Source organism: Pagrus major, chromosome 2, assembly GCF_040436345.1.
Source record: "Pagrus major chromosome 2, Pma_NU_1.0".
NCBI lineage: Eukaryota > Metazoa > Chordata > Actinopteri > Spariformes > Sparidae > Pagrus > Pagrus major.
Window position 1 is genome coordinate 19,586,795 of NC_133216.1, and position 26,553 is coordinate 19,613,347.

At 40.6% G+C, this 26,553-nt stretch overlaps 1 protein-coding gene across 1 annotated transcript in view; it reads right to left on the reverse strand.

Moving 5' to 3' along the window:
- Positions 1-4,894: 4,894 nt before the first annotated feature.
- grm5b (glutamate receptor, metabotropic 5b) overlaps positions 4,895-26,553 on the reverse strand; it is a 60,095-nt gene continuing 38,436 nt past the window's right edge. Inside the window, exons 6-17 of the mRNA XM_073487290.1 lie at positions 19,759-19,994; positions 18,627-18,748; positions 17,377-17,501; positions 17,073-17,241; positions 16,626-16,752; positions 13,397-13,514; positions 12,974-13,160; positions 11,759-11,917; positions 11,009-11,134; positions 9,559-9,741; positions 8,555-8,721; positions 4,895-5,978 (exon numbers count right to left, since the gene is read on the reverse strand). Of these exons, the coding sequence (XP_073343391.1) occupies positions 4,895-5,978; positions 8,555-8,721; positions 9,559-9,741; positions 11,009-11,134; positions 11,759-11,917; positions 12,974-13,160; positions 13,397-13,514; positions 16,626-16,752; positions 17,073-17,241; positions 17,377-17,501; positions 18,627-18,748; positions 19,759-19,994 (2,803 nt within the window). The remainder of the gene's footprint in view (positions 5,979-8,554; positions 8,722-9,558; positions 9,742-11,008; positions 11,135-11,758; positions 11,918-12,973; positions 13,161-13,396; positions 13,515-16,625; positions 16,753-17,072; positions 17,242-17,376; positions 17,502-18,626; positions 18,749-19,758; positions 19,995-26,553) is intronic.

The following is a 26,553-nucleotide window of genomic DNA, read 5'->3' on the forward strand; positions in this document are numbered from 1 at the left end:
CATCATCAGGAGATCATCTTCCTGGCTAGCATAAGATTTTATGTTTCAGCTAGAATATGAAGGGAAATATCTATAACTGAGATCACCCCAGATTAATGTTAGCAGTAGCTTTTTGTGATCCTCGAGGCAGGGCTGAAAAGCGGAGCGGTGGTATTAGTGCAGAAAGCTCAGTTTGTCAAGAAAATGTTTTTGACAAACTGAGCTTTCTAACTTTTATCCTAACCCTGTCCTGCATCACTACTGTACTGTAGCTTGACTTCTGTGTGTTTGTCGTGGAAAATGTTGATAAATTCACCAGGTACAAAAATCCCCTGACAGATGAAGAGATACGATTCCAATGAAATCATATTTTATCAACACATGACAGATTAAATTTTATATCTCAGTGAGTTTGTTGACCTTACAAATCAATACCTGCATTATCTTTTATATGAGGCCATGATTCTCCTGCAATTTCCTGATAATCCTGCTGCTACTTAACATTGGTCATGTGTAATCTTTAATACAAGATGATGTAAGTCACAGAACTGAGCCCTTAAAGAGAATAAGATAGCAGTAGATGTAAGCATCGATCCTGCCTTTTTCTGCAGAGGTAGCACTCAACTGTCGAGCCTCACCCAGGGGGCTGATAACACGCAGCTGAAGTGCTGAAGCAAGCTCCCTTTTACTCTCTCAGCATGTTTGAAACACCATCAGTGACAGGAGCTCTCCTCCTCGACAATAGCACGGGTTCATTTTATGACAACAGGTCAGGGCCCGGATTGTTCAAATTAGACGAGTAGATGTAGAGGCAATGGTGCACAGACAGCACTTTGAGACAAGAACCAATTATGTCAACAATTATCAGCAACAGTTCTTTCTTCTGTGTACATTTCTATGTCTATCATAATGAAAAGTCTCTGTACAATTATCTCACAAGCTGTGCATTTTTTTTCACTTATTCTTTTTGCATTGTCTTGTTCTGAGTTGAGGAGACATACTGTAGCAACACCAGACCAGGTCTGCGCCTTAACTAACCGGCACACTTCAAAAATCAGCAAAATACTAAACTATGATTAATGGCACACACAAATATTCTCCTTTACTCCTGTAACACTGTACTTCTATGTCATCAGTGGACTGGACTCATCAGATCAGAGAAGACACAGGGGAAAGTGTGGAACTACAGCTCCAAAGTCAGAAGATCACACAGCAAACGTAGGGAATCGCACCATCTTTGTTACAAGAAATGACATGTATCCCTCTAATTACTTAAAGATTTAGTGAAAATGCAAAGAAGAATTTCAACTTATCTACTCGCCATCTTCCTTGTTGAATTGTCCAGCAGAAATGACAGAATAATGAAAAAAACAACAATCTAAAACATTGTCAATGATTTAAGAAACCCCTCAGATGTGCACCTTGTATACGTATGGATAATATTGCTTTAACACTGGAAAATGTGGAATATTTATATAGAAAATATCCAAAACAATAGAAACAGTTTTACATTTACATTTTTCCTTTTTTTTTATGAAACCACTTAATTACCCACAAGCTAATAAGCTAGACCCTCCCGAACCCCTTTGGCACAATAATCATATTAATATTCATTATTATTATATCGTTGAATTACAAGACATTTGAATAGGAATGGTCACTCACACATTCAGAGTAGTAACACAGTTTCTGTAGTCTTTAACACATATTGGTACTGTATGATGTTATAACATAGTTCAAAAACATCTCTTTTTTTCTTTTTTTGTTGATATGTAAATAAAATTACTTTCATCGGAAACAAAACAGAACTGTCTTTGCATGCCCTTAGTATTTACAGAATCACGTTGTCTGAGTTTGTTCTTGCTGGCTACTGTAGAGCAGAAATACTACACTCACGAGGAGAAATCAGAACAGGGACTGTATCTGCATCAGTCAGCTGTCACAGCAGACGGATGCATATGCTGCAGAAACTATGATGTAATTATGATGGACAATAGTACAGGCAACATTTTTTGAAGTACTGATTTGTGTTGAGATACCAACAGCTTAGTTATATTTAAGTTGGACATACAAATCCATGTCTTTGCTGCAGGTAACATTCCTCATACAAAACATCTAAAAGTGTTTGTGTTGTGTATCACAACCTCCTGACTTGTTTTTTTTCTTCTTTTTCTTTCTTGACTGTTTTCCTCTGTGGAGGGAGCTGATACAAAGCCAAGGCCCCATTTCTCAAAAGCATCTTAGTGAAAGCAGTCATTGGTACATCACATTTTATATTTCAGTCCTACTTTGGGTCAAGAATTCTGTTCAAGCGTTGGCACAAATACAATATTCCATTTAAAAGCTCCTTTCTTCACCAAAAACCTAAGTGGCCAGACTAGATATTTTAGGTTTTGCAGTCTTTTTCAACTTCACTTCTGTTTACCCATATAAACAGACATTTATAATTGGAATTAATCATGATATTTAAAAATGATATCATGTTAATTATACAACTATGAATATATTGTTTCTTTTTTCTGTTTCTTTCTGTTCTCTTATTGTCATATTAGGTGGCAGAAATACACCGAAAAATCAGAAAAATGACGAAGAAGACACAACAACTAGCTTGCACACAGTGTGTGGCTACTACTGCTGCACAAGATCATGTCGGAGGAGATAACAGACACTCTACCCACAATGTGAGTAGATATTTGGATATTAGAGTTAATGGGAATTCTTTTGGCCATGATAATCATGTACTGAAAATCTGATACCGTGACAGCCCTCATGCAAGGTAACGTCTAACCAAATCAGGCGTTGTGGTGGAAATGCCAGTCCTCCCATTCCTTGTTTGGACAGTGGCAGCTGCACAGTGAAGTACTGGTGAAAAGTGAAAACAAAGTCAACTTTTGCAGAGATGTAGTTTTTATGTTTTCATGAGCACTTGACATGACATACCGTCACATAGGCCAAAAAAGGACATATGCACACACATTCAGAGGTTCGCCAAATTGCTCTGATTGCTCTTTCTATGGAGTTTGCTTGGGGCCTCCAACAAAATTGTTCTGCAAGGACACAGCGCCAGCAGGGGAGGAGAAATACTCTGTACACTTACCGGCTGGAGAAAGCCTCTCTAGAAGAGTTGTTTCTCCCAAGCCAGGAGTTGTAAACCAAGCGCTATCGCGGTGGAGTTCACAGGCCGAACAATGACACTGTCCCAGTAATGTCCTCCCACACCACAGCACATCCCTGCGTTTAATCGCCGCAATGCCTGATTTGATTTGGGTCCACATAAATCAAACCCTGGCTCCTACAAATACCAAGATATACTACTATGGTTAAATACCTTTTAGAGATAATGTAATAACCACCTGAATTACGTTTATTCATAACATTTTTTTCCAGATTAGACAGCATGACTTTTGGGATTAATCCTATTAGGCAAGAGCTTACTTTAAAGAAGTAGATTATTATGAAAGTTATTTTGAAAGTCTAATGATTTGCTGTCTTTAAAAGAGAAGGTCTATACCACTCTCATGTCTGCCTATTCAATATGAATCTCTTGTTGTTCTGCCCTCTTTTTGTCTGAAAAGACTGGAGACAAGTGGAACAGGTCCTAACACCTGTGTAAGAGGTGACTCAGGTTGGAGGTGAGGAGAAGGAGGCACTCTCCCAGCTTGAATCTATCAATCTGTGCCCACTGACGTAAAAGATGATTATGATTCCAATTAATCCCATTCAAAGCACTGTCTCTGATAAACAGAATGGCACTTGCGCCCTGCTGACACATTGTAAAGAAAAATGTCATGGCCGGGATCCAGCTAAGCGTTACATAATGCTCTGTAAAATGTCACACACTAAAGAAGAGCTCTGAGGTCAGATTTATGCCAATAATCCACTTGAACCAGATGGTATGACTAAGATGTTTGTAGCAAAATGAGGCCTTGTCTTGTCAATCTCTCCTCCTCCCTGTTTCTCGAGTCACAGACAGAGAGGTACAAAAGGTTTGGTCCCAACTACTTCAGGAATCATGTAGAAAATATACATTCAAACTTCTGAAGAAAACAAAACTGGAAGAGTAGAAAATAAGGAAACACTGGCAGGAGAAAAGAAAGCAGCGAGAGAAAGAGGGACGGAGGAAAAGAAAGCAGTACGGAGGGGACAGATTGGAGAGCTGAATTAATAAAAAGATGTGTTTATGAGAAAGTTCTTCAGAGTAACATACAGCCGGGTATGTTAACACAATGCACTTTTTGTCAGAAGCATGTTGGATTTTGTCACCACAGAAAAATCCATAACCTCCTCATATATTTACAGTTTTTTTTCCCTTAAATTGTATTTGTTTGTGTGTGCTCACACCTATGTGTTTGTGTGTTAGTGTGTATGACTAAATGTATATGTGCCCTTGATAGCCTCTGTTTAGTCCGTACAGGCTTTGGGAGTCTTACCTCATCAATACTCTTTGCTGTCATGTCGCCATAAACTCTCATTATCTAAGATACAGCAAAAATATACTCACGCACACAAACACACACACACGCACACACACACATTCACAATCTCTAATTAGTTGATAGCCATGTTACCTTAAGGCCACTACCCCAACCTAGCTGACACGTAGCCCGAGACCTTCGAAACACCAAAACGCTGCAGTTATAGCAGCCATTTTTGCAGTTCTTCTCTCCCCACTTTAAGAAACAGCACTAGGAAAATACAACGTGTGCAAGCTTCTTATACTTGCACCTCACTGCGAACATGTAAACACGAATACAGCAGACCTTCACAGCTCGGTGTCTTCATCAACCAGCCATCCACGACTCCTTTACTTCAGGTTTTTACTCCACGTAGGGATGAATGGATTTCAGTCTCTCCATCCTCTTCTTTCATCGTTGTTTTTGAGTGCTCCTCGCTTCTGCGTTTTCTTTACTCAGCCTCACAGTGAGGATGAACTCTGGCTGTAGTTTCTGAGTGTCAGTCTGCTGTACCTAGGCGAAGGGGGAGAGGGCGGAGGATGGGAGGGGACTGGAGGGAGACACAGACCTGTCTCTGAGATAGGCGAGCCACTACTAGATGCCAGGGAATCGCGGAAAGGCGACGGCGGAGTCAAAGCAATGAGCTCCTCTTCCAACTCCGCCCTCCTCATAGGGGAGTCGGCGAGGCAGGTGATCAGTCCTCCTCGCATGGGGGAGAGAGAGGGGGAGGTCTGGGGGTGAGGAGGCGGCAGGGGGTACGGTGAATGAGGCATGGGATGAACAGGACAGCCACCCCGGCCCCCCATGCCAGACTCGACAGGTGGAAGGGGCTGGACATCAGCGTAGGTGGTGAGCGTCGGGGGCATCTGAATTTCGCGGGGCAGCAGGTACGGGTCGGCGGGGTGAGGAGAAGGCGGCGTGTGTTTGTGCGTGTTGTGAGAGTGCGTTGGAGAGGGCGACAACATCATGCTGTTGAGCTCGCTGATGTTGGCAGTGAAGCGGTTCACAACGCAGCTGATCTGATCCATCAGCGTACTCTGGGGCGGTCCTGGATGATCGTCCACAATGACCAAACGGCCGTCACTCCCAGCAACACAGGAGCCACTGCTGGAGGGACCACAACTGCTGCCACTGCCACCGCTGCAGATGCTGCTCGGGTACTTTGGAACAGCAGTCATCTGAGGGTCCTCGACATAACCTGCCCCCAGCCTCTGGCTGACAGTGCTGATTGGCGAAGGTGTCTGCGGCCGATAGGTGATGGAGTAGCGCTCCTCCACTTCAGAGAGATCGTACAGGGTCTTGTCTGTGACAGAGTCGGGATGACTAGGCAGGGAGGACATGGAGGGGAGGGAGGGAAGAGGGACATGTGGGGGCAGGCCACCCCCTCCACAGTAACGCTCCTCAGAAGTCTTGGAGAAGGGCTTGATGACGGCAGTCTGATTGTTCTCCTTCTTCTTGATGTGGAAGGACAGCCGCTGCCACAGGTGGCTGCTGCGTGAACCGCTGCGCTCCGTCTGCGCCCAAGACACTGATTTACCGTTGGAGCTGGAGGACAGGAAGGAAAGAGAAAGAGGGGGTTGTTTTTAGTTCTCGAAAGGAAGATTTAACACATTTAGCTAATTAGTTTATTATGATTTTCTAATGATTAACCACTATATAAATGAGAAGGTACAAACAGATCAGTTTATATACAACAGAGAGTGATTTTTTAGTATGCATGGTTGTTATTAAACATTTATTTTACTTATTTTTTCTGCAGACTCTACTCTCTGGCTGGCAGCTGAACGTTAGTTGCACTTTCTTTCAAATGATATATACAGTAGCTTTTTGTTAAATATAATACTTAGTGGATTTGTTTGCTGTCTTAATTTTGTATCACATTATGATAAATCACATGTAGATGTGATATTTCTTACTACCACAGGTGAATGCTTTGTTGTTATAAGGAACTATAAGGAAATTATACTTTCATACTTGTTTCTCCAATAATTGTGCTCTGTTTAATAATTTATCATGCTGTTCATTATCATTTCACGTCTATCTTGACAGCAACATCTCCTTGTTTAAGTATGCATTAAATAAGATTTTTCTCCATGATAAAATACTAATGTTGCAAAGACAATTAAACTTGTTTTGTGCCACTCATTAGCAGTCAATTAGCATTATAAGCCAAAACAGTGAAACAAAATTACATAAACTATGCCTGCTCTGCTCTGTATTAGCTAAAATGTATTATCCTAGATGAGTCATGTAATTTAATAGATACAAACATATTCAAATGGAGCCTTGACTTAAGCACAGAAAATCAACTGGAGTTCCCCTGCATTACAATTCATTTTCTGTTCTATTTTTCCCGACAGTATGTTCTTCATTTTTCTTTGTCAGGTTCTCTCTTCCTCTATTTCTTCCTCTATCTTACAATTTTTTCCACTTTTCTCTGCTTCACATCAGTCACAGTACTCTGTCTGCCCCCCCTCCCCGCTTCTTCCTCTTATCCTTTTGTCAGGTTAATTAGTGTGATTAATCTATAGTGGAACTTCTGATTAAACCTCACATCGTCGTGGCTGGGGGTGAAGAGAACTCCAATCACCCTGGAGACACACGTACGCACACACATATACATATGCTGCACACGTCGATCTGCACCTACACATACACAGTGCTGTGATCTACACATTTCATCCCATAGGAAGAGTCTCTTAGAGGCTGTTTACATTTGGTATCAACATGCACTCTGAGCGATCCAATCACAAGTGGACAGTTTTAGGCCCGTCGTGATGGCATCTCACTCCCCCGCTCTATATGCAAATATATAGAACACTTTTTACAAAGAAAGAAACATCTAAATGTATTGTATTTAATGCTGAATTTACAAGAAGGCATCAATGATTTTAAATTTACTGTAGCTGCTTCACAAAGTTTGTAAAGTTTCTCCTCATGCAACAACTCTTAAAATCATGCAATTTGTAAGGGAGTTCACATCTGTACTAAGAGCTGTCCACTTGTGATCGGATCACTCAGAACATGTCTTGATACCAGGCCTGAACAGCTTCTTCCAGAAGGATTTGGTATGACCAGACCAGACCTACTACTAGCTTACACACACAAGGAGAGTTTGGTTTGATATCATCTTACAGAAATCTAGCTCTGGTGTCTGGTGAAGGTAAACCATGCACTTTTTAGTAGTCCAAACATTTGGTTCAAACATCAGCCAAATATTTATTTTAAATATTTCGTCTTTTTCTTCTCCTGCTCTGCTGGTTTCATGTCTGCCTGTTTCTGCTCAGACTACACAATGACAGCCTCTCAAAGGAGTCAGCTTCCAGCCCTGCACTGAGGAGATAGACAGCCCTGCCAATTACCACCACCCACAGAGGAAGATAGGACCAAAAAGAGATGGAGAGGGGAAGAAGGGAATAAAAGGAACGAAGATGGAAACACTCCTGACATTTCTCAGAAGAGCCTGATTGAAATCTTGCTTGCCAGGCGGGGTGGGCTGAAGTAACCTGCTGACAAACGAAAATGTGTTCTTGTCTTTTTTCTCAGCTTTCATGCTGGCCAAGTGACTGTGCGTCACTCCCTTTGTTTCCTTTGATCGCTTCCTTGTCACTGTAGATGACTTGTGGATGGCTTTAAGATAGGTGTGAAAGTTTTTATGTCTCTCCTTTTCACACTACCCCATTAGCCTTTTCTTCTATTTCTCTTCCAGCACTTCTGTTTTTCACCTCTCTGTTGATTCCCTCTCTCCTACCTCTGTATTCAGGTTCCTCCTTCCAAATTTCTCCCCACCCTCCCGTCCTCAGTTCACTCCTCTCTCTCTCTGTCTTTGCCATGTCTCCATTAGGCAATTGTCTGCAGTTCATGTTAGGGTCAGAAGAACAGTCAAGCAGACTCAGGGGAGTTCAGGGAATCAATCTCTCAGAGAGCTCACACACACGCATGCACGCACACACACAGACACACACACGCCATAAATAGTCCCAGAGTGGGGCCATTACAGAAATGGTGCCTTGGACTGTAACTGAGGAGCAACCTGGCATTAACCTGGCCAACAAGCCTCTAGTGTAACACACACACGCACACACACACACACACACACACACACACACACACACACGTACCTGAGTGTCTCTCCAGTTGAGCCTCTGCGTTTCCACAGGTTTACCAGACTGGAAGAACGGCTGGCGGCTGAGGACGATTTGCCGTCGCCCACGTGCATGCGCACCACTGTGCTTGTGGTAAAGGCACTGCGCACGTTACGCTCTGGTTTGGCTAGAATGATGTACACCTGAAATCAAAATAAAACACAGTGTTTGTTATTTAAATATAACAAAATAATTCATAAAAGAAGACCACTCAATTTTATAATGAGCAAATACAAAATCTCTGCATCTGTTTTTGGAAATACTTTGATGAAGACTCTCTGTTAATAAATATTCCTTTTAGAGGAGTAATGGAGGCTGTCACCTTTGTAATGTAAAACTTTTATTAAAACACAACTCTCAAAAGAAGCAGCTGCTAAATGTTCTTATTGATTCTATTACTGCTGTGGTTTAAGCACAAACGTTCTCCTTGAAACTCCACGGGAATATCAAGCTATTATAAGTAGGACAAGTCTTTTCACTTCAAGGCAATTGGTGAAAAAGTCATTTCAGGTTTCATATTATTTATTTAAAAACTGAACAGTGAACACCCCTACGTTCAATTACATGGTGTTTACTAGGAGTGTTGCCTGTGTGTGAATTACCACTCTAATAACAGGTTTGCCGTCAAGCGACAAATATTTTGAGGGACTTTATCATCACATTTAAGTAGTCACACACCAAACCAAATTGTGATTTATTGCATGCACAACATTTGGAAGGTTGAGTGTGAAAAGTAAACTTTTACAGTGGTTCTGGGAGGAGGATGTAAATATTCTGCTCTTACACGAATAGAAAAGATTGACATAAACATTCAACAAGGTGTCTATACATATGAAAATAAACCCATCATGTTGAGTTCTCCTGATATACACTATTAATGGACAGCTGAAAATCAATCAAAAGGTTACTGTAACATGTGGAGATATATACTGTGTGGATCAGAACAGATAATGAGTGAGAAGTAGAAACTGTGGACCTACCTTGGGTACGAACATGCAGCACAAAGCCACAGTGGCACTGAGGCTGACACTGAAGCACATGGTGATAATTTTGTAGTTGGAGCCAAAGTAGATGGGTACAAAGGCCAGCCAGATAATACAGGTGGTGTACATGGTGAAGGCAATGTACTTAGCCTCGTTGAAATTAGCTGGGACGTTGCGGGTCTTTGGAGAGAGAAAGAGTCGAGAACAATGAGCAAACATTCATACATTTCTCTGTTGTTCTGTGGATTCTGCCTTAAATTAGGAAAATTAAACAAAGAAAGACACTGTTGCTAACCTCACCATAATGTGCAATTAGCTGCAACACAGAGTCATAATCATTCACCACCAGACTTGTATTGGTTTTCTCTGCTGCTGTGTTCATAAACACAGTGCATTCGTGCAGTGTGTTCAGCTCTGAGCTCCTTTTAATGTTCTGCTCTCACGCTCTACAGATAGTGGATGCTCGCAGGCCAGCGATAATCATGTGACAGAATTTCATTTACTACAAACTGTAGTTCAATCATGGTCTGACTACACAAGGACTGTACTTGAATAAGTACAAATTTGAGGTACTTTAACTCAAGTCTTCCCTTCTCATGCCACTTTCCACTTCTACTTACATTTCAGAGAGACAGTTTTAGTTTACTTAATGTGGTGTCATCACTGAGATGCAACAATGTACATAAAGTGCACAGTCTTATTGCCTTTTTAGCACATTGACTGCAACTTGTCCATGTTCGCATTTGCCATCATTCCAATGTGCCGCATGTTTTAAATAAAAATATCAATATTTGGTGCAAGAGTTTCGATAATCCTGTCTCAAGAGGAAATATCACGATATATTGCTGTATCGTTATTTTGCCCCACTCCTAATTGTGACAGTATTTCTCATTATTCTCTGAATTTTTATAAACCAAACAATCAATCGATTAATTGATAAAATAGTCAGTAGATTCATTCATAATGACATTATTAGTTGCAGTCCTTTGCAATGTCCTTAGTTAAAAATGACCTCATGCAACTACAACAGTTAAATCCTGCTTTTACATTAATGCATGAGTAATAATAATCTAATGATATAATAGTATAACAGTCACAGGGGACTTTTTATGCTTAATTTAGATTTAAAGTAACATTTACAGTGTTATTAGTACTTTTACCTAAGTAAAGGGCCTGAATACTTCCTCCATTACTGCAAATTAGACTTATACAGTATGAGTACACAAGTTCCTACAGTACACATAAGAACCTTTGGCTCCAACAACATGTGTCCTCGGAGCTTTGGATTTTAAGCACCCAGTAACTTTATTGTGATATTTGTATTTGTATTTATTTTTATTTTTATTTTTTATTTATTTTATTTGACATGTCAGAAAAAAATGCCATCACAGTCATCACAATCTTTTTGGATGTAATATACAATAAAAACAAATACTTCAGCTGTTACCTTGAAGGCATAGAAGGTGCAGCTGAGGATGAGCAGGCAATTGTATCCCAGCGGGGCAACCACGGCCAGGTTGGTGGTGTTGCAAATGAGGTTGACCTGGCGGATGCTGGGGTAGTCATGGATCACCTGTAAAGACATGAAACATGAAATGACAAGGAAACATGATAAAAAGCTTGAAGAAGGCTTTACTTTTTTACTTGTTTTTACTTTATTTTCTTTTTTCTGGGGGGGGGGTCGCCCTGATCACATTCACACAGTTAGACACAGAGGAGCACAGGAGCAGTCGGGGCTAATGGTGGTAATGAAGGTATAGTGCTGCCTTTCACTTTCCCCACCCAGCTTTATCCTGCCGGTGCGGGGATTGGCTCTACTACAAGCGCCTTTTCTTTTTCTTCCATAAAGCTGGGAATGATGATGAAAACAGACGCATTAAATGAGAATTAACACTGACATTCATTGCCCTGCAAACTTCAAATGCCCAATCTTAGGTCTGGCCAAGAATTGTGAGAATGTTAGACTACTTTGGATTAAGAAAACAAAAATGCATTTATTCAACTATGTGACTTAAAACCATCATTGATGTAATTGAGACAGACTCTTGGAGATTAAAGTCTTTCAAAGCAACTCGCTTCCATTCTTTAAGTTTCTCTGATAATTTGTCTGTCAACCTGTTCTTGAGTTTATCATTCAAAGAGCCATGCACACACACACACACACACACACACACACACACACACACACACAGTTTACCTCAGGTGGCTCCATGAGGAAGAGAGCCACGATGATGCTCAGCTGCAGCAGTATGAGGAGGAAGGCGATGATGAGCTGAGCGCAGGCAGACATGAAGCGAGGTTTCTTTGTGCAGATCTTCTTCTTGCTGCCTGCCAGGATTCGAGCGATGCGGTTTGTCTGGGGTCACATTGCAAATGCCGTCAGGACCTTTTAATTAACTACATACTGAACATACTGTATGGTAGTCTGGTCAGTCTGTTTTTCTGTATTTGTGCAGACATATTAGTGAGAAAGACTTTGATTGATAAATAAAATAGCACAAGGGAGTCAGCATCATGTGCGAAAAGCTCAAGGGCATATTTTATGGGAAGGCTACTGCAGTTCCTGCAGTCGTTTAATCTGACCTCCCTGTTCCCTCAGCCCTCAGTCCCATGACACCACATGACAGGGGCAGGAGAGACCTTTGCCTCTCCCTGATGTTAACCATTAAGCAGTGTTCCCCACAGAATGGGGAATGGGGTGTCAGTATTTGACGACCTGAGAATTAGACTCAAAAATCAACTTTTTCAGAATGAGTATGTGTCTGCTCTGTTTACTTTATTCGCCAGCAGTATGTTTTATAGAGTCGCCCTAAAATCAAAACTCGTGTTTTTGGATGTTTTCACTCGTGATTTTGCTTTCACAACAGCTGGTGAACTGCATCTAGAGGAAGCTTGTCCTTAATTACACAGCGTATCGAAATCAACGTGGTGCCAAATGATGTTGCAACAACCAGGTGCGCTTAGGCCTACATTAAATAGAAGAGGTTGCATCACAATCAGTGCGTTTATGTGAGGGATGTTATACCAGAGAACAGGGCAGAGTGAGGGCAGATTGTCCACTAGTTAATCGATCGTGGATTGCGTTGTTCTCTACAAATACAAACACAAGTAAAAAAATGCAAAAGTGGGCCGGCCACCAAAGTAAAGTCTGTGTGTGAACCACTGTTAAGGAATAGCAGGAGTAATAATTGCAGTATCAGGGGACTACAATGGCCACTGTTTTTTCTCTGTTTCTTTCTCATTAGGGCCACAATCTTGCTTCCGCCCACTGATTTATCCCTGCTGCTGACGCTCCATCATCTGAAGCTTTTCTGTGGCTATTCCCCGCAGACTATCGATGAGCAAAGCAGATGAGCATAGATCTAATGACTGCTGTAGCCTATGTCTCGTACTTTTTTCACACAGTCCTTACCTTGGTGACAAGCGCAGAGTAGCTCATGGCAGGAGACAGGCCTATTCCCAGTCGTTGGAGGTAGCAGTGGATGACATGGGGTTTGGCTATGAGGCTGAAGGTGCACAGGTACCCCAGGCAGATCCCTGCCAGTATTATGTAGCACAGCTCCCTACTGGAAGATTTCACTACTGGGGTGTCCCGGAACCTTGATCACAGACACAGTCAGAGAAATGATTGTGTGCAGGAACACAAACACGTAAGTAAAGACATACACACACATACACACAGTATATACACAAGAATTAAAACACACACTCATAAAAACAGTAATTAGGCAATGAGTATAATGTTTTAAAGTGAGCATGTATCGTGTGTACATCTTTCTAGTCTAACCCTGATACAGATACATATATGTTCTGATACAGATGAGAGTTTTGTTACCTGATGAAGACTGCGGTGACAAAGAAGGTGGCCATTTGACCGAGGCAGGCGAAGACCACAGCAGCAATGGGTTCAGGGTCTCCCCACCGCAGGTACTCCACTGGGATTAAGTCACAGCCTGGTGATATAAATATGTAGACATGTATTTCTTGAACATGATTCAAGGACATTTTTTAGATGTGTGTGAATATATAATTAATATATATTCAATAGAGAGTCAATTCTTGACAGAACTTTAGATGAGACTTCCGTACTTTGATAACCATTTAATTCTATGTTTATCTTTTTATTTTTATGATCTCTCTCTTTCTTTTTGCTTTTGTTTCTCTAGATCCCTTTACATCAAGCTTTGACCCACATCTGACACAGACTGAGCCACACCCACCTATGTTTGACCCACAGGTGTCTCAACAATTAACTGACTGACCAGGATTTCCTGCAGCCTGCATCATGTGTAAATAGCTTGCCATAGGAAAATTATGGGTGAGGTTTGGTGTTAAACACATGATTATGAAACAACGCTTCACTACGTAAAGGGAAATTAGTAAATGCTTGTGTGTCTCTTTGGATGACTCAAAACTGAATTATTATTTACCATTAATCCATAATCAGAATACCAAATCTAACCCATTGCTCCGTGGGTCAATCCGTCTCCGTCATTATTTAATGTTGCTCTCTAAGTAAGGATTTCACTTTCTTCTCTGTTCTCCACGCTTTCTATCTTATACCTCCATCTGCATCTCCATTCCCTTCCTCTCAATCCCCTGTAATTAAATCTTTGTATCTGTTTCGTGTCACTCTCCTTTCATTTGTAATGCCCCATCCATCACTATGTCCCTCTCTTTTGCCCCAAATATGTCCCACATCTTTCTTCATCCTCATCCCACCTACCTTTCCACCTAATCCTCTCCCTTCCTGCCCCCTTCCATCTTTGTCTCCCTTCTAGGCAAGGAAATAAAGTGTCATTAATTAAAGGGACAGTTCTAATTACGATCCTTCTTAACGCTTGCTGAAATTATCCGGCTGGCTGGTGCTGACGTACTGTAGCAGCAGGGATGCACAAAGAAACTTTCAGTCCCTATACATCTTCACTTTATCCATTCTTTTCTTTTTCATTCATTAGCTGCTTATCTCTCTAATAAACACAAACCTGTTCAAACAGTACTGCAATTCGCAGCGGAAGAGGAAGAGTCACAACAGTCATTAAAAAAGACTTAAGTAATTTAATGACTTTGTCTTTAACACGGTCAATAAAGTTTATCAAATCAGTGATTTACGTCTAGGGGCATAAACAGCAGTCTAATTGCTGAATGGGAGCCGAGGGGACAGTAACAAACAGACAGAAAATAAGTCAGGGCGTGTGGCTCACTTGCAAGTGCCATTTCCATTAGAATTGGATCAAATATATGTAAATCATAACCTACACAGTGTGATGTATTGAACATCATGTACACACTTAGAACAGGAAATAAAACATATATGAATAAGTCAAGATGAAGCAGTTTCCCAAAATCACAGATTCAAATCAATTTTCTTGGCAGGTTGTGCTTTTTAACTACTATAGCACAGCCCCTGTTTACGAGACATCGGTAGCTGTACTGCCCTGCAATGAGGAGTGTGGACCATGCACATGTGAAAATAAAAGGTGGGAACAAACTAAGGAACTTGGTGTGAATTTAGCTCAAATTAATCCTGCCCATGCACATACATGTAGATGTTGGACCTGAAATCACCTGAAATCACGAACACTGGCTACTGTGGCATTTAATATTTAATCAGTTCACTGAACCTGCAGGAAATCGTGTAACGGTTAACCCTATGCCACACTGATGCATTAAGGGGAGGGGTACCCTTTGGGGGTTTCAGTCAATATAAAGTTTTGAGGCAAACTCCTTCAAACATGTTCAGACTCAAACTGTGGAACTTTACCGATCAGTGGAGAGGCTCAAATCCCAAAGCTAATCCTCCCTTTTTCTGCTCCTTTCACTCTCCCAGGCTGCTGCTTCTGTCAGAGCCCCCATTCATCTCCATCTCCATCCCTCTCTCTCTGTCTCTCCCTCTCTTTCATACTCACTTTTTATGTTTCTAAGTCACTTTTCTCTCACTCTCTTCTTGTTTTTCCTCTATTGCTGTCTCCCAAATTCTCCTTTTGCTTTCTATTGTTTTCACACTCACTGCACCTCTGTCTCTGCCAGCTGAGACCTTGCTTTATCTCTTCCACTCCCTCTGCCTCTTTATCTCTCCCTCTCTTCATCTCTCACACTCTTTCTCTCCCTTTTTTTTTGGCCTGAGGGAAAGAGATCAAAATGTCTGCTGGAGGAACAGGGCAAGCAGTTTGTTTACACCTCATTATTACTGTTCCATACAGCCCCGCTGGGGGACACGGAGCACTTATTGTTGATGAAATGAGTCACATAAATGTACTCGCACACATGAACAACACAATGTAATACATGGGTAACCCAAAGCACGTTTTCAATTCAATCACCCTCCTTTTTCACTGTCAACTTTCTCTTCTCGTCATTTTCGTACACGGGTTTGCTCCCTGTTTTAGTTTAAGGATGCTTCTGTGGCTGGCATTGAAGCTCAGTCTGAATTTCCAGCAGGTCCTGATTCATGTTTTAATCATTGAGCTTGGTAAGGAGCTAGCAAGCAGTATAATGAGCAGCTGAAAACATAACAAGGCAATATCCAACCTCTTCGAACGCAATGGAGCAGAAATAAATTTTCATTGCAACTGAATTTTATTCATTTCTGAATGTATTTGCATTGAAAGCTGCTCTTGATGCAGAATAATTAAAACATTGGTGACCATGTTGGTAACAAATTAAAGGGATGAGAGAGGGGGAGGGGAGGGGAGGGAAAGAGGAGGGGAGGCTGAAACTGAAAGATCTCTCTCAGCTTCTCTCTCTCTCTAGTGTATCTTGTGCAGTACTTTCTGTCTAATAATATGCTGTAATGGCACACTGTATCATGGAAACCTATCTCATTCTACTAAACATCTTATATCCTATGACCCTACACACATACTGTAGATGCACACACACACAGTGCTCATTGTATGGGTTCCTGTGAGCGACATCAATACTATGTAAGAGCTTGATCAAATACTGTTGTTTCATGTCCTCATTCAAGTGTTTCCATTCAACTATTTTCCTGAAAAGGGAAAATGTGTGTGAGATTGCACCAAAATATTATGAATAAACATGCAGACACAACAGAGACTAACCTGTGAGGTCATCAGTCGGCCAGGAGCCCAGTTCACAGGCTCGGCAGGTGTACTCGTCGAACACAAACTCATTTTCCTTACAGGGAGTGCACGTCCAGCAGCAGCTCACCTCACCTTTACGGATCACCTAGAAGTGACAAGATGCACAATGTCTGTGAGTACCTTTAACTTTGCTTGTGTACCAGGCGCTGTTTTATGTGGAGCCTTTTATTCCAGTGATCAGAATGAAAATGCCTCATGAATTTAACTGGTTTATAAGACATTTTAGGTATAATAGATTCCACATATGAACATTTTTCATGAACAGGATGGTGGATTCACAACATTGCTTGCAATGACCTTTCTTTACAATTACTTACCGCAAACCAGATTTTATTTACTACTTTATGTGTTTTATGTCACAAATACCTCTTGAATCCAGACATTTATCTGTATCTGTTATTTTACCTTAATCTGTCCTTTGTCGCAGGGTTCACTGCAAACTGACTTGATGATGGCTTCTTTGTTGGGCCAGATTTCATCATCATCTATCTTCAGGCCCCTGTTGTCCCAACTGCCAACATTAATGTAGTCAAAGTAGTCCTTGCCCATCTTTTTGAAGTTCATTATTTCATACCTGTGGATAAAAAGAACACATACAGTACACATTCAACACATTAACGCACACATAGTGGTGTCACATGGTGAAACAATCTGGAAGGCCATACTAAAAAGAAATCCATGTCAGCTCTGTTCAGTTACACCTGTGTACCTGCCAGGTGAGTCTCCGTTTGCATCGAATAAGATTCCTTCTCCTGACACGCCCGTGAAGTTGGTTTTCATCAGGAAGTCCAGCAGTGTAGCACCATCTATAGGTCGCATGGCATCACACAGGCCCTTAAAATACATGAACAGTCATGTCATATCCAACAAAAATGATCCACATCCATGTTGATAAAAATTCAAAGAACTGAATACAATGGCATATCAACAGTAAAAACACTCCTTTAGTTAAAATTCAGTTTAAGTACAGTAATATATATCCAAACATAAAAACTGTACTTTAAAGGGACAACTCACCCTAAAATCAAGAATACATATTTTTCCTCTGACCTTATGCATCTGGACGTTTTGGATATATCAGCCTGCCTTCTCAAGAATGTAATGGAACGAGATGGTACTTGGATTGTGGCGCTCAAAAGGGCAAAAGCATGCATCTACTTATCAACAAGAGGCTTCCTCAGCTAAATTTGAACATTAGCCTGCCTAGTCTGGAAAGAGACATTGCTGTTGAGTTTTTCAAATGTATTTTTTGGGGACTTTGAGCACCACAAGGCCTATGGCATCTAGTTCTATTATATGGGGAGAAGGAAGACATCTCTATGGCCGATATCTCCAAAACTCTGCAACTCACAATCATAGGGTGGCTAAAACAATCTAGATGGATAAATAGCAATACAGGTGAGAGGAAAAATATGTATTTTAATTTTGGAGGGAACTTTCAGAGGGGTATAGCAGGTATTATTTTTCTATCCCATGACTATACCATTCAGGCCATCACTCCAACAGTGAACGGTGAACTTAATTCAATAAGTTGAATTATCTCATGACACAATGATGAAATCTAAAGTCATTACCACAAAGTTACAACTAATATGAGACAAAATTGTTAAACGTGAAGCAGCAATGATGTATTCTCTTCTGTATTTTCTGTCTTAGCTAAATTTGGTTCAGTTTTGTACATTTCTATAAAAATCTCTAAATCGGCATATAATTAATAAGTCATGTTTATATAGCATAGCATAGCAATCATCCAAGTTCCCATCTTGCACTATATGTAGTGTGACATAAGTCAAAAATGGCCACCATGTGAACCAAATCCAGCATAACATGGCAACAATGCCCAGCTGGTACCTTCTTTCTGTCCCACCATTCCTACTTTCCACTCCCCTCATGTCCCTCCTTTATCTCCTTGGTCTGTCCTACTACATCACTCCATTCATCCATCACAGCAGTACCTACCTGATAGCCTGGGCACAGTGCCCGTTGCATGTTATGCAGGCCATATGCCATCGAGTAGATGGCATTAATGACAAACCCCATTTTGGTGTCCTGTGCATACTGCTGCCGAAGTGACTCCCGCTCTGCAGAGGTGGGTGGGTAGAGCCGGGGGGAGGGGATGGAAGAGAAAGGCAGGTATATCATAGAAACTCTTAATTTCCCCTCTAGTTAACGAAACACAGTCTGCTTTTTGTACCTGACATCAAAGACCTCTCTCTTTCCTCTCATTTCTTCTCCACTTCCCACCTCCACATCTCCTTTCTTTCTGCCTCTTTCTCTGTCCTGTTCATTTTTATTTCATGTCCCATTTCATTAGAATACATGAGACATGACTCCCTTTGATGCAGCTCTCGCACACTGTTTTGCGTATGAATGGAGAGAATGAAACAGAGAGAGAAAGATGGAGGGAGACAAAATACAAAGAAATAATGGAAGGGTGCACCCACAGCCACGAGGGATATCTCCAGATGAACCGGAAAGCTGTGTGTGTGTCCATATGGTGTGTGTGTGTGTGTAGGTGTGTGCTGTGTGTTCAGCCAGTATGTTTTGTGAGTGTATGTTATTTGCATTAATAGGGGCCATTATGAAATGCTTGTCAATACAAATGCAGATTGCTGCTGTAGCCTGTTGTGTTGACCCAAAACAATGCAGTCTCTTTTTTCTATGTACACCAGATGGTTTTGTCCACACAGTACAGCTGTAGAAACCTGTGTTGTCTATGTCCATTAGGGCTGCAACGATTATTCTCATGATCAAATAATCTGCTAATCATTTAGTCTATAAAATGATGATTATGAAAAATGTTTGTCACATTTTCCCAGAGCCCAACCAACATTTTCCCAGAGCCCAACCAACAGTCCAAAACCCAAAGACTCTTCATTTATTATCAGAAATGACAATGAAACGCAGCAACTCCAAAGCAAATGTTTGACATTTTTGCTTGAAAAAATTTCTTAAACCCATCTACTATCAAAACAGTAAATTTCAATTTATATCCAAATTATCTCAAGGACAAATAAAGATGTAAAATGGTAATTCCTACATAATATTCTATTTTGGTTGTCCTTGTGTGTGCATTTGTGTCTGTACTCACTGCCGCAGGTGCGGTTGTGTTTGCTGCTCTCCTGGGGGTGGCCTTTAAGTCGACAGTGGAAACGATGCTGCCAGAACTCCGGAAACCAGGGGTTCCTGTGGTTGTTCTCAGGACGGAGTTTAAGGTAGTACTCATCAAACCACTTCACATCAGCCGACTGGAGCTTGATGGTAATACCACCTGCAGCTTCCCTGACATAGCCATCTGTTACATCATATCGGTCCGCCCATCCATCACTGAAAAACAAGGAGAGACAAGCAGAAAAGTTTTGCAAAATTCCAAGAACAGAGTTGGGATAACCATCAAAATATGCTTAAAAATTCTTTAAAATTAATAAAACATACTGGAATCATTTTCGATATAATCTTTTATTGTCTCATCCCTATTCCATAGGTTGATGTTACTATGAATTACAAATATGTAATAATGCCATTTTTAAACTCATATTCAAAATGTCATAGCACAAGCTAATTAATAAGTTAATAACAATTAATTATTGTGTTAATTAAACAGTTCTACAAAAATATCCAGTCATCTCCATATTTGTTGTCCTCCAGAATTCTATGATTTGCATTGGACAATGAACCTGGTGCAACGTAACACGAGATAGTCAGCAACTGTGAAACTATGTGGGCAAATTGTGTTTGTAGTTTTTTGACTTACTATCATAACTAAAGGCTGACATACTGGGGCTGACTCAGTGACATTCTGGACTGACAAGTAGCCAACCTTTACACCTTATCTGGTCTCCATTACTGTTTTCTGAGCACCTGTTGCTATGAGAGAACCTCCAATATTTAACAGGAACCCTCTCGCAGGTGTGCTGCCATGTAGTATTGTGGATTTTTTTAAATGACCAGCTTCTATATGATTTACAGTAATACTGGTAGTTGAAATAACCAACCTAATTAGTTAAGCATGCACAGTACATGCAAATTATAATGTGCTGAGGTGAAAAGGTGAATGGGTCAGTTTATAGAGCCCATTAAGAGCGCTGAACTTTCTTTCTTCATAGAGATGGGATTACATATACAACTATGGGTTTGTTTGGTTTCTCTCTCTCTGTGTGTGTGTGTGTGTGTGTGTGTGTGTGTGTGTGTGTGTGTGTGTGTGTGTATGTGTGTGTGTGTGTGTGTGTGTGTGTGTTTGCAGTGAACAGCTGACATGCCTGTTATTGTATGAAATTAAATGTTTGGGTTGAGAGGTGAAGCGCAGGGACACCAATATGTCACCATAACAAATAAACCCTATTTCACACACATACCTGAACACACACACACACACACACACACACACACACACAGACATTAACTTGGTGAGTGCTCCAGTTTCCTGAGAGGAAGGGACAAACGGAGAGAATAAGAAACAGAAAGACCGGGAAGAGAAGCGGGAGAAGGAGATGCAGAAATAGCAAATCAGGGAGAAACACAGTGAAAGGAGGCACAAACAGAATAATAAGGAGAGAGTCAGAGGACACGTGGGAGGGAAGCTCTTACATCATTATGGGCAATGTCCAAATTTCATCATATCGCTGACAAATAGGCATAAACACTATGCACAGACACACACACACCAGCCGGGTGCTGAGATGATCTGGGTCAAATGGAGTATTTTGGCTGCAGCTCAGCAGTCATGCCCTGTCAGACAACAAGACGAATACATACACACACACAAACCGTGTGGACATATCGCTGTGGTTTGCATTTTTGGGGAGCAAAATTTGGGTTTACTGCTCCTCAAGGAAGCACAGATGGCACAGTGAGTGTGTGAGTGAGAGATAAAGAAAGGGAGGGAAAGAGAGAGAAGTGGATGCGAATGACAAATCTTCCCTTCTCCTTTCTCAACTACTGCCAAGATGGCCTCAAGCAACACAATGATCCTCAGCTCTTCCAGTGGAAAATCTTTCTGTTCTTTCTTTCTTTCCCTCATTCTTTCTCTCTTCTTGTCTCTTTCTTTCTTTCTGAGCCTCCAGAGAACAAAACTCATTTTCTCCTACAGCAGTCCTACAGCCTTAGTCTGATTGGAGGGCCAAAGTGTTTGTGCGAGTGTGTGTGTCTGTGAGCCACCGATTGTGCCTCTCTTACTATCCCTCTTTTTCTCTTTCTTCCTCTCTGTCATTCTTCTTGTCACCCGTTGCCTCTGAGCTGTGGCCATAAATCACGGTGGAAGCATTTCTAGATGGATATCCATTACATGACAGTCCATGCCTGTAACCATCCAAAGAAATGTGCGTTTGTGTGGATGTATGGTGTCATATTTGTGTGGTGGGTGGGCAGCAGTTCTGTCACCAATGCTTGTTTGGCTCGCTGTCGTAGATGAGTCACGAAATGCTACTTTGTTGGACAGACTGATGAAGAATCACGCTGTACAGCAGAAAATTATTTTAATTATTTGTTTTGGTTATAAGGACATGAAATATGTTACAGAAAAAAAAAGCTGATGAATAACTCAAACTGAAAGGGGTCACAAGATCATTGTAAATTTATTTTGTAACACTACAATAAGTAGAATAAAAATGTAAGTGGATCCTACGGAGCGAGTAAGATATGAATCAGGTATGACTTGATAAATGAATCGTGAATGAGTAATTCCTGAATAACTGTGATTCAAGGACTATATAGTGGATAATGATGAGTTACTACAAAACAGACTGGGAGATACTATATTAATGAATCATTAGGTAATGACTAGTTCATAACTATCTTTGAGTCAACATACTGACCACTTTCTTCATGAGTTGTTCCTGAACAACTATGAACCAGCTGCAGAGCGGCGCAAAGTAGTGACAACTAATTCATTACTAATTACTTAATCATTAGTTAGCCTTCTCTTTTTGGGTGCCTTTGAGTGAAGTGAAACATAATACTGAGAGACTTATCAATTACTAATTACTTAATCGTTAGTTAGCATCACACTGTTTTTTGAAATAACATTTCATTTTAATTTCCTCACTCATAGTTCTCTCTGTTCTCTAGTAACTCATCATTTTCTACTATATAGTCCTCATATCACAGTTATTTAGGAATTCTCCTCAGTAACTACTCACATTTTTGTGTACCTAATTGCAAAGCATTACCATTTATTTTCCAGACATTCCTCTAACCGTTCCTTTTCTCCATTATTATAAATGCTGGCTAATTTCTACTTCTCTCCACCTTTTTACTCATTCACTAATTGGTTGACTTGATCGTAACACATCGACATATCCATCATGACCCACCTCAATAACTCAAGGAGTCTCAAGCCAGGACGGTGGGGAACCTCTGGTTTATGGTATACCTTAGTTTTTATCAGGTTTCACAGAGTAACAGGATTTTAAGTAAACAACTTGAATGCCAGGCAAAATTACAGTGCTACAACAAACATATTCCTCTTATGTAATGTTGCTTCGAAATAAACTATATGACTATCATTTCAATAGCAGTAATACATTTGGTACAAGTCATTACTTGTTACCATATTGTTCTACATTACATCAAGTCTTGACTTAAAACCATCTCTCTGTCAAATGAGTCTTGTAGATGAAAAGTAAACCAATGGAGCTTGAAATAGTGTTGAGCGCACACTATTGTAACTCTTAGAGATCCACATTGCTGCTCAAACCATTGACCATTTTTGTCTCTGATGTAAGACAAGGGACACTTTCATTGTTGAAGTGCTGTTATTGACATTATGAGACAAAGTGTGTCGCAGAGTGAAAAAGAAAGAAAGAAAGTAAGACAAGGGAAAAGAAAAAATCAAAAAATTGAATTGAGATTGACAGGTAGAGCCAGTGAAAACACACAGAAGTAAACAATCGATGACAATTAATTAATCAGCACTCTCATCCAATAGATTTCTTCTTTTTTTCACTCAGTTTTCTCTCTCCATCTGTCTCTTTCGCCCTCTCTCATTAACACCTTCAGCTTTCCCTTGAGCCCATTCGCTGTTTCTCTATCCTCTTTTTCTTCCCCCTCCTCCGACTCACATTGCACTCCATCTATCTGTCAATATGCCCTTCTCGTTTTTGCTGCTTATTTCTTTCCTATGCACACAACACATTCTATCTATACTATGTCACACACATACACATACGTGGCATGCTGTGTTGCTCTAATGCCACATCTGTTTGTTTTCTAATCCATTTTTGTTGTTTTAATTTCTTTCTTTTTGTCTTCCACTCACTCCTTCCTTCCTTCCTTCCTTCCTTCTTTCCTTCCTTTCTTTCATTCTTCCGCTTGTCACCTTTTTGGCAAGCTTCCCAGAAGGTCACACCTGCTGCTCCTCAGAGGCCAAAATGACAAGCAACACACACCAACATGCTCATTAACTTGCATTAATCATCACCAGAAAGTAAGAACAGTTCTGGAAAGTTGTCCTTAATTCCGATAAATTACTCTGCTTGTGCCACTAAGGTCTTGAACCCAATCAGTGACCTCACCAAATGGCTTCACTCCCACTGTATTATACTGTCTGTGATCAAATTTCAGAATAAAATGAAAACAGCTCACTTATCATTGTTGACAAAATATGCAGCGTTTTATCAACAAATTTCTAATTGCCCCTTCAGAAAGTAATATGTTTGGTTGGCTCTCCAGCACAAAATCATATTTGCACTGTTCTGTCTTACACTATAAGCATAAAAATGTGATTTTAATTATTTCCTGGTTAACACAATGACTCCCACACATGTTGGAACAAGACAAACAACAATACTTCCTTCTGACTCCCACAAATTCATTTTATAATTGAGATATTTTGTGTGTGTTGACATTTAACCAATAATTGATGGCCTTGGGCTTGTTTCTAAGCACTGTGCTTTACTGGACAATGTATCATAAAATGGCATTTTTAAACAATATATATGTAGTGACTTCCGTTTCTATGAATTCTCATTACTGATATTTCTGTTATAGCTGGAGGACAACAATGATCACCCACACCAGCATGCAAACATAAAAGAGAACAGACATGTGCACTGCACATGCCAGCAGCGTAATTTTACTTCTTACACAGTGAGGTCTGTCTTCACCTGCGTCAAAGCAGGTGGTGAGGCCTGTGAGAATGTGACTGCCACATTAGGGTTAAAAAAATGTTTTTTTTCTTTCAGCCGATACCAATAACTGAAAATTGGCAGCTTCTTGTGGCTGATACCAATCAGATAACCGATAATTTCACAATTTATGTATTTTATAAAGAGGTCCATGAACTGCAATTTAAGCACACACCTGAGGGTAAGAAAGGCTAGGATGTCCACCCACAACGGCAACAAATTGTTTGGCTCTCTAGTCTACAGTGCATGGATTGCCGTTGTTGTGCAGGTGCTCATTACACAGTTTAACGTCATGACTGAGACAACAGCGTGCTGAGCTTGTCCTTCTCCTTCATTGTTTATTGGTGGATCACACACCAACTTTAAAAGGTGCCTACTGCCACCTACTGTATCGGAGTTTATAGCTGCTGTGCATGGAAAGTCCATGAAAGCAATGGCAATTGGCTTTCTAGTATTGGCTCTATTTATTGGCGATAATTTCACTGATAATAGCTGATAATATAATATTCCCAATATTAGGGCAATCATTTATTGGTCCGATACATATCTTGCATCGCTAACAATTTTGGTGTCAAGGCTGTCTTTGTGCTGTCTTTTTTAATAATAGTGCCACAGTAACTGCTTATGTGGTTAATTAGTGTTTCAAACTCAAACCACTCATGATGGATAGAAAGCTTATTTCTTTTCAATTTCAGTCTTTTAGTCTTTCAGTCTTTCAGTCTTTTATCTCTAAAAATGATGTCCTAATGAGTTGCAGTATATTCGGCTAAAACACAGCACCTAATGAACAACAATATTTGCTTCATCTCAGGAGACTGGACTGGACTGTTCAATTACAAAGTGTCAGAACATCATGGTGGGGAGTACACTGCAGGTGCCTCCAACACAAAAATACCACAGGTGCACTGGTGAGCCCTCTGCATTCTTTGCCTACAATTCAAAATCACCTATAGGGCCATATGTGCTGTATAGACACAAATGTTTACAGATGAAAATCTATAGTATGTATCTGTGTGGGCGATGTTCCTACAAGAAGTCTTTAGGGTAGATGTATACATTTATGAGTGTGCAAAGAACGTGTGTGTGTGTGTGTGTGTGTGTGTGCAGTATGCGTGTGAAGGGGGCAATACATTTCTGTGTGTACCATCATACATCAGGCTAATCAATCACTCACTATACCTGATAAAAAAACAAACTGATCTTAATGAATTCCTCTTTTTCTCTCTCTCTCAACATGTCTAGGAGCCCAAGGCCGTTGCCATGGTTTCAAGCCCACGCTCAACCTGCTGTCTGTACTTTGTGTCTCGTTAGACCACACTGGATTTTAAGTGTATGCACATCCACACACACACATCCTCTTCCTCTCTCTCTCTCTCTCTCTCCATCACACACACAATTTTCTATCCACTATTCAATTAACATTAGATGGCCTGTCTCTACCAATATTGGAAATGCTATTTGCATAATAGTACAGTATGCCAGTGTTGTAGGCCAACGCACTACCTTAAGCAGAACTTTTTACAAACCCACTCTACATACTGAGGCCTGGGGCAATTGCCTTCCTATTCTGTTCATTCAAAGTATAAATAGAAACTGGGACTCATTTGCGAGTGATTATTAATTTTCAGTTGGTTCTTTCTTGGTTAAGAAATCTGTCTCACGCCAGAAGTTTTTCACTCTTTGAATTCAGGAATATGTCTTCCAGGTGGATTTGGTTACAGGATTAGTAACGGCAAAAAGTAAAGGCACCAAACAAATGCATC